Source organism: Carettochelys insculpta, chromosome 2 (assembly GCF_033958435.1).
Source record: "Carettochelys insculpta isolate YL-2023 chromosome 2, ASM3395843v1, whole genome shotgun sequence".
NCBI lineage: Eukaryota > Metazoa > Chordata > Testudines > Carettochelyidae > Carettochelys > Carettochelys insculpta.
Window position 1 is genome coordinate 114,059,878 of NC_134138.1, and position 12,181 is coordinate 114,072,058.

Consider the following 12,181-nt stretch of genomic DNA (forward strand, 5'->3'; position numbering starts at 1 on the left):
TTCTGCTCATAGGTGAAAACTCATCAGAGGGACACTAAATTACCATTAAAATACATGTTAAAGTCTCTGATTGGTTCCTAGTGCTCCTAACGCGATGGAGTGGCAGCATGTGGTGCTGCTTTTGAAAGGTAAGTGAACCTTGGGTTTGGGCATTGGGGAGGGTTAAAGGCTGGGGGCAGTTTGGGGCCATGAGCAGGAGGGAGGGTTAAAACCTGGTGGCGGATTGGGTCTGTGGGGCAGGCAGAGGGGTTCAGGCTGTGGTGGTTTGGGTGTGCGAGGCGGGGGGGGGGATTCATGCTGAGGCAGTTTGGGGTCTGGGGTGGGCAGGGGGGTTAAGGCTGCAGCAGTTTAGGTGTGCAGGGCCAGTGGTGGGGGTCAGGCTGTGGCGGTTTGGGGTCTGCATGGCTGGCAGGGGGGTGTCAGACTGTAGCAGATTGGGTCTGTGGGGCCGGTGAGGGGGTTCAGGCTGTGGCGGTTTAGGTGTGGGGAGGCAGTCAGGCTTCGGTGGTTTGGAGCCACGGGGATGGGTAAAGCTCATATTAACAAGGGGAGTTCACTTGTCCAGTGAACAAAGGTAGTATATGTGTCCGTCATTTAGACGAGTACTCATAAGTAAAGTACTCCGTTAACAAGGGATGAGTGTACTCCAATTGAGGCTTAATGAGTGCTGAGCAGAGCAGAAGAATGACTTCTCAGTCTTGCTCACAGCACTCCTGTTAATACGTCCCAGAATCATGTTTGGTTTTTTGCAACAGCATCACACTGTTGACTCATATTTAGCTTGTGGTCCACTATAACCCCTAGATCCCTTTCTGCTGTACTCCTTCTTAGACAGGCACTTCCCATTCTTATATATGTGAACCAGATTGTTCCTTCCTAAGTGGGGTACCTGGCATTTGTCCTTATTAAACTTCATTCTATTTACTTCAGATCATTTCTCCAGTTTGTCCAGATCATTTTGAATTCTGACCCTGCCCTCCAAAACAGTTTAATCCCTCCCAGCTTGGTATCATCTGTAGACTTAATAAGTGTACTCTCTATGCCAATATCTAAATCATTCATGAAGATGTTGAACAGAACCGGTCCCAAAACAGACCCCTGCAGAACTCCACTTGTTATTCCCTTCCAGCATGATTGTGACTCCTTAATTGTTTTTAGAGAGCAGTTATTATCCAGCCAGTTATGCACCCACCTTACAGCAGCCCCATCTAAGTTGTATTTGGTAATTTATTGATAAGAGGATCATGTGAGACTATATCAAATACCTTGCCACAGTCTAGGAATACCAGATCCACCACTTTCCCCCTTATCCGCAAGACTTGTTATCCTATCAAAGAAAGCTATCAGACAGGTTTGACATGATTTGTTCTTTACAAATCTATGCTGACGGTTGCCTACCTTATTTTCTTCCAGATGTTTTGCAGATGAATTCCTTCATTTCTTTCTCCCTTATCTTTCCCAGCACAGAAGTTAAACTGACTGGTCTGTAATTTCCTGGGTTGCTGGTAGTCCCCTTTTTATAGATGGACACTATATTTGCTCTTTTCCACTCTTCTGGAATCTCTCTCCTGACTTCCAGGACTTTACAAAGATGATAGCTAAAGGCTCAGATACCTTGTCTATCAACTCCTTGAGTATTCTAGGATGCATTTCATCAGGCTCTGGTGACTTGCAGACATCTAATTTTTCCAAGTAATTTAAACTTGTGCTTTTTTATTTTGTTCTCTAAACCTACCCCCTTCCCACTAGTATTCACTATGTTAGGCATTCCTTCATTCTCTTTTAAGTTATCCCACTGTCAAATTGTAGTATAGGGATGAGGCTCTCTATCTCCTCAATAAGCATGAACATAGATATCAAACCATTTGCCCACAATGTATTTTTAACACTTGACAATATTAAGTTATCAATGTTTGGTGGTGGTAAAGGACTTATTTCACAATGTGGTAGCAATAGAGTGCTGTTGACTGAAAGTAACAAGTGATTTTGGGCTACCTACGTGAGAAATTTTAACGAGACTTATACACGGGGGCACATGACTAACCATTTTCTGAAAATCAGGCACCTTTAAGGTATCTCAGGTTAGGGCCTTTTAAAATCTGTGTCATTAGTTTTCAACCCTTAACTTTGACCTCCCTTAACTATTGTCATAGAATGTCAACCCTGTCTTAAGAACCATAAATATGATTTTTATTTTAAAAATCCACTGCTTTGTCACAAATAAATTATTATGGTTATTACACAAACCTACCACATTTATGTTGAGTACATGCAGAAGGAGCTCAGATTAACTAATTACCCTAATTCCACAAAATGGCTAGGCAGCACTAGGCTAAGTTTAGGTCTACACAAGCCCAGAAGATCGACCTGTTCAGGGTCAATCTTCAGGGGTTTGATTTCATGTGTCTGATAGGGACACGCAAAATCAGGGGTCACAGTCAATCCCTGTACTCCTCAGGCGCACAAGTAGTAAGGGAGGTTGATGGGAGAAATGCTCTCATCAACCTTCTTCAGTAAGGATGGCCAAGTAAGCCAAGCTCAGATACATCAATTCTAGCTTCGCAATTGCTATCGCTAGAATTGAATATCTGCAATTGATTAATTTGCCTAGTGTAGACATAGCCTAACATTCACATAGGAGAAAGGCTGGACTGACAGGGTAGCACTGGGAGGCTCATAGAATTGGGGCCAAATGCATGAGTCTGTTCCAAGCTCTCCTCTCTGAGCATCCTTTCCAATTTACCCTCCCAGTTCCCCCTACTCTATCCAGCAGCCTTCAGGCTATCCCCAGGATCGCCTCTGGTCAAACTCCATCTCCAGCGATAACCTGGCTCCATTTAGCTTTCCTCCCCACCATCCATTTCTTAGGGGCCTCAGGGAGGAAAGCTCCTGAGACATGCTTCCATGGGATGGAGAACACAGAAACCATGAGGGGGAGATCGGTGACATGTCCTTCCTTGTATCACATGGAACTGTACGAAACGTGGGAGCTGTGGGTCTGGCACAGCTGATTTTATTTTTAGGCCTGGGTAGCTGAACTACAGGTTTAGCAACACACATCTGATGATTTGGGAGATCTAGGAATGTCTGGGAAGGTAACTTTTTGTCACAAGGCCCTCTTGCCTTTTGGCAGGCTAGCCAGCAGCATGCGTGACAGTTATTATTTTCTTCACTCAGCAAATAAAGATAACTTTGGTTTACTTCATAACCAGAATCGTGGTTTAACTGATTCTTTAGGATTCTGGGTAAATTACTGACAAATGCTCTCAAAGGAAATCAGTCTCCTTTCCAGGGAGAATAGGAGAGGTGAACATAACAAGCTGTCCTTGTTTTCAATAACAAAAACATCCAGTGTTAGTCTCTGCTAACAACACCAAACCCAGCATTGTTATTCTTGTACATTATAGTATTCTGACCAGGGCTCTATAATACTGCATTACTTTTTTGCAAGGGCATATGCAGGTTAAAGTTTGGGAGAGAGTTCCTCAGGGGCAATAGCCTCTGTGTTAACTGGAGAATCATCAGGGCAAGCTAATATTTTCAAGGTTCTAAGAGAGTACTGGGAAGGGTCGGGAAAAGAATAAAGCCCATCGATTGAAGCAGTGTCTTGCTATTCTTCTTTATTATTGCCTAATGGCCATGTTCTAGCACCTTGTTTCTCTGTCTCGAAGCAGATCCATTTCTCAGTTAATGTTTTTCATTTTAGGTTATCAGATTGCAGTTTCCCCAAACACTGAGCATTTTGCGGCTGACTGGCTGGGAGATGAAGTCTCAGGAGCTACTCTTGGCATCATTGGCATGGGCAGAATTGGGTATAAGGTGACCAAAAGGGCCAAAGCTTTTGAAATGAAAATTTTGTACCACAACCAGAACCAGAGGTAAAAATCTTGACCCCCGTTAAAGCAGACCCTGTTTTTTACTTCCTATACAGATAATTTTTCCAACAGCCCCTCCTTTTTTCTAGTAAGTGTGTAGCTGTGGTATTTTCATTTAGGGAGAACAAATGATCTGTGGCTATAGCAGAGATTTGGGATAGAAGGGGGAGAAAATGATTGCCTTAACTCAGTCTCATGAAAACAGGTTTAAATGCCTAAAAATTGACTTAGAATTTTTTTAAAAAAAAATCTTGGCATTGTTGGTAACTTGCTGGACAGGTGAACAGCAGAATTATAACAGGAGATTATGCCCATTTTTGTTTATCTACTATATATTTTAAAGAGTTTGTATGTTTGAAGAAGAATGCCTCCTAAACAGAAAGACCCAGGACCACTAAATTTGGTATAAAGCTTCCTCTTATTCTTAAAGCATTGAAAGAGTTTGGTTGTGCCAGGAAAATGGGATGTGCCTGGATTGGGATTCTCTCATAAAACCCAAACAGAAAAGACAAAAAAGGAGAATTATGCTTCAGGGTGGAAAACTAGAAGAAAATGTTATTGGAAACCAAATTGACTATAGCCCTTTTCTTGTTAAAACACAACAAATCGTAAGAGTTTTATGGGATGAAGAAAATACATTTCATGGAACTCCTTTTAAAAAATAAATGAAATAGAAAAATTTTAACAATCCTTTTTTAATGAAATCCAAAATAAAAGTTAATAAATATAACACTATTTTTGATAAATGAAATTATTTAAATAAAGCATGTACACTTCCTTTTTATTTTAAAACAATTAAGTTAAGGACCTAAACAATGCTGCTAGTGATGTATAAAATCCTGGTTATACTTCTTCTTTTAATTGGAAATCCAGATCTTATTTCCCTGAAATTCTGTGAATGACTGGAGAAATAAGATCCTAATGGCATTACAAGAACAGGAAAGCTGCAAAATGGAGAGGTTATTACTTTGTTGGGCAGTCTCTTTAAAACGTAAGAAATTCTGGTCCTATTGATATCAGTGAGAATTTGCTATTGATTTTTAAGGGGGCCAGGATTTTGCCCTTTCTTAACACTAGTTAACTCAAATGCCTGAGAAACATATGAGAAAAAGGAGATTTTTGTTTTTAAAATTCAGCACTTCTGCCCCTTTTTGCTTCGGGGTGAGACTGCACTAGACACATTGGAAACCTCCAAAGTCTTGTCTACACTGGGATTTGTTGTCAATGATCACTAACTGTGCAAACATCTAGGCTATGTCTACACTAGAGTTTTATCAACAAAACCAAGGTTTTATTGACACCTCATGGAGCATCCACACACAGAATGCGTTTTGTTGACAAAACTCGGCACTTTGATCAACAGCCTTCTGCCACAAGGCAGAACACATCTTTTGTTGACAGATTCTGTAGACAAAAAAAATAGTGTGGGTGCTCTGGGGGCCGGGGTGGGTGGACTTTTGTTGACAGTGTGGTCCTCCATGGCACCGGCTAGCCGGCTGGGGGGATGCTCAGTCCACAGCAATCACAGCTCTATGCTCTCTGCCTCCGGGCACTCTTAAAGCTACAGTGGCTCCTCCTTTCTTCCCTCCTTCTCAGGTGGGTGCAGCCAGGCCCCCAGCCGCAGCTGACCGAGCACCTCCCTGCACAGCCCTGTGTCTCCAGGGCAGGGCCGCTCCTGCCTGCAAGGGAAACGGTACAGTGCCCCGCTGCTCCTCCCCTGGGACCGGCACAAATTGCTGCACCAGGTGGGGGGCTGCCCGGGGAGCCCCGGTGGCAGCAGCTCTGAGTGATCGCCCCCAGCGGGGCCCATGGTGGAGCCCGGCCAGTCACAGAAGGGCAGAGGCCTGCGGGGGGCACTGCTGCCAGGACGCCCCCAGAAGCCCCATGTCAGGAAGCAGAGAGTGTGAGTGGCAGCGTGTTGATTGGCTGTCCAGCACACTTCAGACCCACCGACAAGGACCCACGGCCAAAAACTAGGCACCCCAAGACCTCCCAGTGGGAACAGCCTGAGGGGTTCCAGGACCCAGACCAAGGCAGCAAACTTGGAGCCATATCCTGGACTGGCCTGGAGCTGGAGGACCTGCTCAGCCCGTGGCCATTCTTTTAGACCTCAGCACCAAGAGACACAGAGCCCTGGGGTATGCCCACCTCGCCACTGCCCTGGCTGACTGTGCACACCCCACCCACACCCTGGAGCAGGTGCAGACAAAGCTCAAGGAGCCGTGACAGGGGTACATGTGGGCCCAGGACACACGGCTCAGGTCAGGGGCAAGGATGGCCACCTGCCCCTGCTACTCACAAGTGCACCAGCTCCTGGCAGGTGTGGACGGTGTCACCAGCACAGCAGATGTTGACAAGGCTGAGAAGGTCCCCCCACTTCACCAGAGCATCCAGGAACCCTGCTGGAGCCCCAGGCGGAGCCAGGATCGAACCCTGATTCTCCGGACCTCTTCAGGGGACCATCTGGTGAGGACCCCATGGGTCACACACCCTGGGGCATGAGTGGGGCAGAGGGTGCAGCCAGGGCGTGCTCTGAGCCTGGCCAGGCCAGCTCGGGAAGGCCCCCATGCCGCAGGCACAGCACATGCACCCATGTGCACAGCAGTGTGTGCCACCCAGACCCCAGAATGCCACCTCCGGGCACGAGCCCTAGAGGGGAGGGTCCACCTGCCTCCTGCCACATTTGGGAATGGGCCACGAGTGATGGCCTGACCCCAGCCACACCACTGAGGAGAGCGCCCCCAGCTTGTGGGCATGCCCACAGGTAACAGTCAGCACCCATCCCCTGTGGTCAGTGCTGCACACGTGAGGGGTGGGTCCTGGGGAAGGCCAGGCTGTGCTTGGCTTGACCAGCACCCATGCAGGGACCCCTCTGTTGCCAGGACAGCCTCATCCCACAGCCCGGGGGTGGGGGCTGTTGCTTGCTGTGGCGGGGGTTGGGCGGCTGTGCTGTGGGAAATACTCACGGTCTCTCCCTCTCTTTTGTTACAGCTGCAGTCACAGCTGAGGGCCAGGCCAGCCCCACCATGCCACCAAGGCCAGCCACCTGGGTCTGGACCAGGCCAGCTCGGGAGCGGCACAGCAGAGGGCTGGTACCCCACCACCACCAGGGTGAACCCTCAGCCAGAAGGCCCATCCCCGGGCAGAGGACAAAGTCATGCGGTTGTGAATGGCCACACTTTGCTGGCTGATGGACCTCCGGGCGTGGCAGCTGCAGGAGGACCGAGTGTGGCGGACACAGGCATGGGATCAATTGATGTCCTGCCTAGACACCATCCACAGCGTCTGGCTGGACCAGCCACCCACACCCACCATCCCTGCGCCTACTGCCACTACCTCACTGCCCTAACCCCTGCCAGACATCCCCTCACCCCCAGCAGTCCTGGACATGGCCCAGTGGCTGCTGGCCACTCCCCCAATCCCCCCCTGCTCCCCAGGTTCCCCCTGCTGAGCCCAATCTTGCCCCAGCCCCCCAACCCACTTTTATTGTGCACAAGTTTTTCCAGTTTCTTAGTAAACAGTTGATTTTTTTTCACCACCCCTGTGCTCTTGTTGGAGTGGGTTGAAGGGAGGGGTTGTGGAGGGGAGGGGAGGGGGGTAGGGCTGCAGGCCATTGGGGGCCATGGGAGAAGGTATCCCTCAGGGCGTCCCAGATCTACAGCCCATCCCTGTGGGCCTGGTGGCTGGGAGCCATGACCAGCCAGTCCCACCAGTTAGCACTGGTGGTGTACCCTCAGACCCTACTGGGGTCCCCAGGGGGGTGGGGACAGGGGGCCGTGGGGGCACTGAGGGCATACTCCTCGAGCCAGGTGACAGGCCTCCCTCACCAGAGGAGGTAGAGGTAGGCTGCGATCAGGGTGATCAGCAGCTCGAGAAACTGGAAGTGGGCCTAGTGCAAGCCTGGGGGCTGCTCTGGCACCATGGCTATCCGGAAAGACGAGATTCTCTCACAGAAAGCATGGAAGCCCTGTGGTAGCTTTGCTGTCCCTCAAAGACATAGGCAAGCCTTAGCGTGGTCAGGGAGCGTGGGTTGGGGCGGCCCTTTAAGGGCATGCTGTGCTGGGTCTCCTGGAAGGGCTTGTGTTCATGTGACCCTGTCTGCCAGGGTTCCGGGGGCCATGCTGTCGAGATAGCGGCCAGAGATACCCTGGCCACTATCTGTACGCAGAGCAGATCATGTTTTTTATTTGCTTTTGTGTGCAGACATGACCTGTCGACAGAAGTTTTGTCAGAAGATCTCTTCTGACAGTAACTTCTGGCAACAGATTGCTGTAGTGTAGATTTAGCCTTACTGTATTTGTAGCATAATGGCACTGCTACAGTAGCCATGATTTTTACCACTGCAGCTTTACCCCTATTTGAAACTGGGGTAAGTGGCACTGGTGTAACTTGTGCCTTTAAGTGATTTTGCCTGATTATAGTAGGGGTTTCCAGCTGCACAGATATGCTATCAACTGTCAACAGATTACTGTAACTGAAGGAAATCCCTTGTGCCTATGCGGCCAGGCTCTCCCAACAAAACCTGAAAAGACCATGTCTGACATTACTAATATTTCTAAACTAAAAAGACCAAGCAGAGAGAAAATGTCAGGGGTTGGGGGGAACTGTGTAGGCTTCCTTTTCTCTATCCTAAAGTAGCAGTTTGCAAACTTTCCGGTCACAGCCCCCTTTGATTTTTGAGAGACCCTCGTGCCCCCCGACCTTTACCATCATCCAACCCTGCTTCTAACAAAAACTTCAATTTGCAATTTAAAATGAATAAAAAACTTGATATAAAAATGTTATTTAAAATTAAAAATAAGCACAAATAGTTTTGCATGTTTGCTATGCATTGCTAGGCACAGCCTTGAACTCTGCAGGCATAAAGAACAGGTGGACTGTATCATCTTTGACTAGTCTTATCACACACAGCCCCTATAGCTGTAAGTGTAAGGCAAGTGCTGAAGCAAACAGCCTTAACACCTGCATTTGACTTGGGAACCCATGAAAGCAGTAACCAGGGCAACCTCAGCTTCAGCCTGGTGAGAACACTAAAAGTGGCATTGAGCCAGTAGGTGCACACCCAGTAAACAGCTAGGGGATAAAAACTTAGGAAACCCCATCCCCAGCTGAGTTTCACCAGGAACTTCCAGCCTCAAAGGTGCACCAGATTCCCTCAGCCGGAGCCATGTCCGCTGGGGCCCGGATGCGAGACGCTTTGGGACTGGGACTCCCCAGGGCAGAAGAGACGTAAGCATTCCAAAGAGCTTCTTATCCTGTTAAGTGCTTTGTCCTGTTGTACTTCTGTGATTGCTGATGTGTACTCTGTGCAACTGTAGTAGCACGGAGTAGTACGCTTGATAAAGTACATTGTCCCTAATCAGCTCTGTGTTGAAGTGACTCCATAATCCTGCCTGTCCTTGTCCTTGTGAGTTGACAACCTCTTGTGCTGCAAGTTTCACCTTCCTGATGAAATTAAGCCTACAAGTGGCTGTGCACACTGGTGTCCATCAGTGATGCTGGGGAGATACTTTCCTAGTTGTACTTTGAGAACTGAAGTACCAGTGGACAGAGCACGAGATAGAAATATAATATTTCCATGCCCAAGACTGTCTCAACAGCAACATGACTCTTATTTCTCATCAGAGCTGAGGAAGAGGAACAGGCTGTTGGTGCCATTTATTGTGCAAAGATTGAAGACTTGCTTCAGCACTCAGATTTTGTCATGCTGGTCGTGAGCCTCACACCACAGACCCACAAACTGATTGGGAAGAGGGAGTTCGAGCTGATGAAACCCACTGCTACTCTCATTAACATCAGCAGAGGTAGGGTACAAGGTAATGGTCTGACTGCACCATGCTGACCAACCCAGCTTCCAGAATCTACCAAATGGTACCAAACAGTGTAACTGCTGTACCGAGTGCTCCCAGGCACTGCCAACTCTCTTCAGTTGTTTTTCCCCTTAGTCTTGCTTCCCATGGAACCTTACCTACCAGCTCTCTGAGTTTACCAAATGACATTATCTCTATATGGCGTTAAGAAAGTACACTCATTTCAACCCAGGTCTAGTAATTGACCAAGATGCACTGGTGGAAGCTCTTCAGACTGGTGTGATCAAGGCTGCAGCTTTGGACGTCTCTTACCCTGAGCCACTGCCCAGGTACACATCTGTATGTATTTATCAAAAGTAAATAAAGTTGTGGAGAATGAGAGATAAGGACTCCAAAAGCCCACAGGGGAGGATTTGGTAGAGTCTGGAGACTGGCCGCTTTATGTTCGTTTCTACACGTGCCACTTGTTCCAAAAACGCCATGCTAATAAACAGCCTGGAAAAATGCTAATGAGGCATTGATGTAAATTTCTGGCACCTCATTACCATACAGGCACATGACTCAGGAAGAAGGGGCTTCCGGAAGGAGGATTTCCTTCTGTGAGACCCCCGGGGGGGCATGCTTTCACCCGCTGCTTTGGAGTCCAGAAGAGCTTCTGCCGAACACTGAATCATGTGACCATATGCTAATGAGGTGCCAGAAATTTACATCTGTGCCTCATTAGCATTTTCCAGGCCGTTTATTGGCATGCCATTTTCAGCACAAGTGGCATGTGTAGAAATGGCCTCTGTGTCTGAGTTAAGTGCACTGTCTCATTATGCAATACGATTGGGAATACCCCAGAATGCACAATCTGATTAATTCACAAACAAAAGGCAGTAAACGGGAGGAGGGGTAGTGCATGTGCCAACCTCAGTCCTATGGCCCCTGCCTACCAGACAATTGCAGCATAAAGCAGCAGCAGCTGTGGTTCCAAATACCATATCCCGAAAGGAGAAAATGCCATTCCTGGGGCAATAGAAATGAAGATGATGGATAGACACTGTATGAGTCACCATTTCCTGGACAACATTCAGCAGCCTCACTTCCCAGTAGGTCTTGTCTCTGTACAACATTCCTTGTTTTATCGGTGTTTTGCAGGTCTCTCCGTCACGGATGCTCTTTAGCATCTAAAAAAATTAAAGCTGCTAGAACTATGCCTCCTGGAATGGATTGGCCCACGCGAGAACGAAAGTGGGCAGGGCAGGGATGCTGATTATCTGAGTCATGTAGATAAAGCCTCCAGCATTGCACAGAATTAATCCTTCCCCTCAACAGATGGCTCAGATTGCTACCTATCACCGAAAATCAGTTTGTGTTTCTAGGAAGGAAAGAAGCAAAATCTTAAACACATCCCATTAGCACCTAAATCAAACTGAACTTGATGCAGCAAATCTCTCAAGCAGATACTTACATACCATTGACATCAATGAGATTAAATAACTGTATAAACGTACCAACTTGCTTACAGGTATTTGCTGAATTAGCACCTTTATTAATTAGGGTAAGGGCCAGTGAGGTTTTAACTACACCTTGTTTGTTTTGTTCTTTTTTAACCCCAGAGATCATCCATTATTAAAGCTAAAGAACATTCTCATAACTCCTCACCTTGGCATTAAAACAGACAAAACCACTCTCAAAATAACAGAAGAAATAGTTGCAAGTATCCTAGCAGCTCTTAATGGTCTCCCTATCCCCAATGAAGTGATTCCCTAGTTGAGATATCTTAAATGACATCACAGCTATAAAAGAAAATTCTTCTACAACTCTGCTGAGGAATGAAGACTTGTTACTACAGATGTGTGAAACCTTTGATTTGAACTTCTATCTCAGCCTTCACTTTTGGTTTGCAAATAATAATAATACTCGTTCTTATACAGCATTTGCATCAGCGGATTGCAAAGTACTTTCCAGGGGATGTCAGTATCGTTACTCGTCTTTTGCTAAGAAACTTGGGCATGGAGAAGGAAAGTGAGTTGCGTCAAGTCACCCAGCAAGTCAGTGGCAGAGCAGGAATCGAATGCAGATATCGTCAGTCCCAGTCTAGCATTCTAACCCCAAGTCCAACTATAGATCCAACTGTAAATTTGCATACCTCATTGTTCCATTTCTAGGTTGTCACATCTGGATGCAACCTAAATGGAGCTGTATAAATACTGAGTGCTGGTGTATTTATTGTTCTGAAGATGTTCTCTTGGGAGATTAAATAGGGTACTCACCAGGTGTAATACTGGAGGTTTTTTCCAGGCACAGCCAAGAGAGCCAAATCAGGGCAAATTGCTTTAAAGAGGGCTACTTAGAGCCCAAGACTCGGCGGGGGGGGCGGGTCTTCCACAATAAGGCACACCAAACCAGTCACAAAGAGTGCGTCCGTCCCCACACTGGCTAGCAAGAAGTTACACAAGCAAGTCCCTCAGACACTCCAGTTTCCCTTATGCCACAACCAGTATCCCTCCT

General features: G+C 47.2%; 1 protein-coding gene across 1 annotated transcript in view; it reads left to right on the forward strand.

The window, feature by feature from the left end:
• Window positions 1–11,440, forward strand: part of LOC142008270 (glyoxylate/hydroxypyruvate reductase B-like) — a 29,745-nt gene extending 18,305 nt beyond the window's left edge. Inside the window, exons 3-6 of the mRNA XM_074985453.1 lie at window positions 3,707–3,878; window positions 9,501–9,679; window positions 9,918–10,014; window positions 11,287–11,440. Of these exons, the coding sequence (XP_074841554.1) occupies window positions 3,707–3,878; window positions 9,501–9,679; window positions 9,918–10,014; window positions 11,287–11,440 (602 nt within the window). The remainder of the gene's footprint in view (window positions 1–3,706; window positions 3,879–9,500; window positions 9,680–9,917; window positions 10,015–11,286) is intronic.
• The last annotated feature ends 741 nt before the right edge of the window (window positions 11,441–12,181 follow it).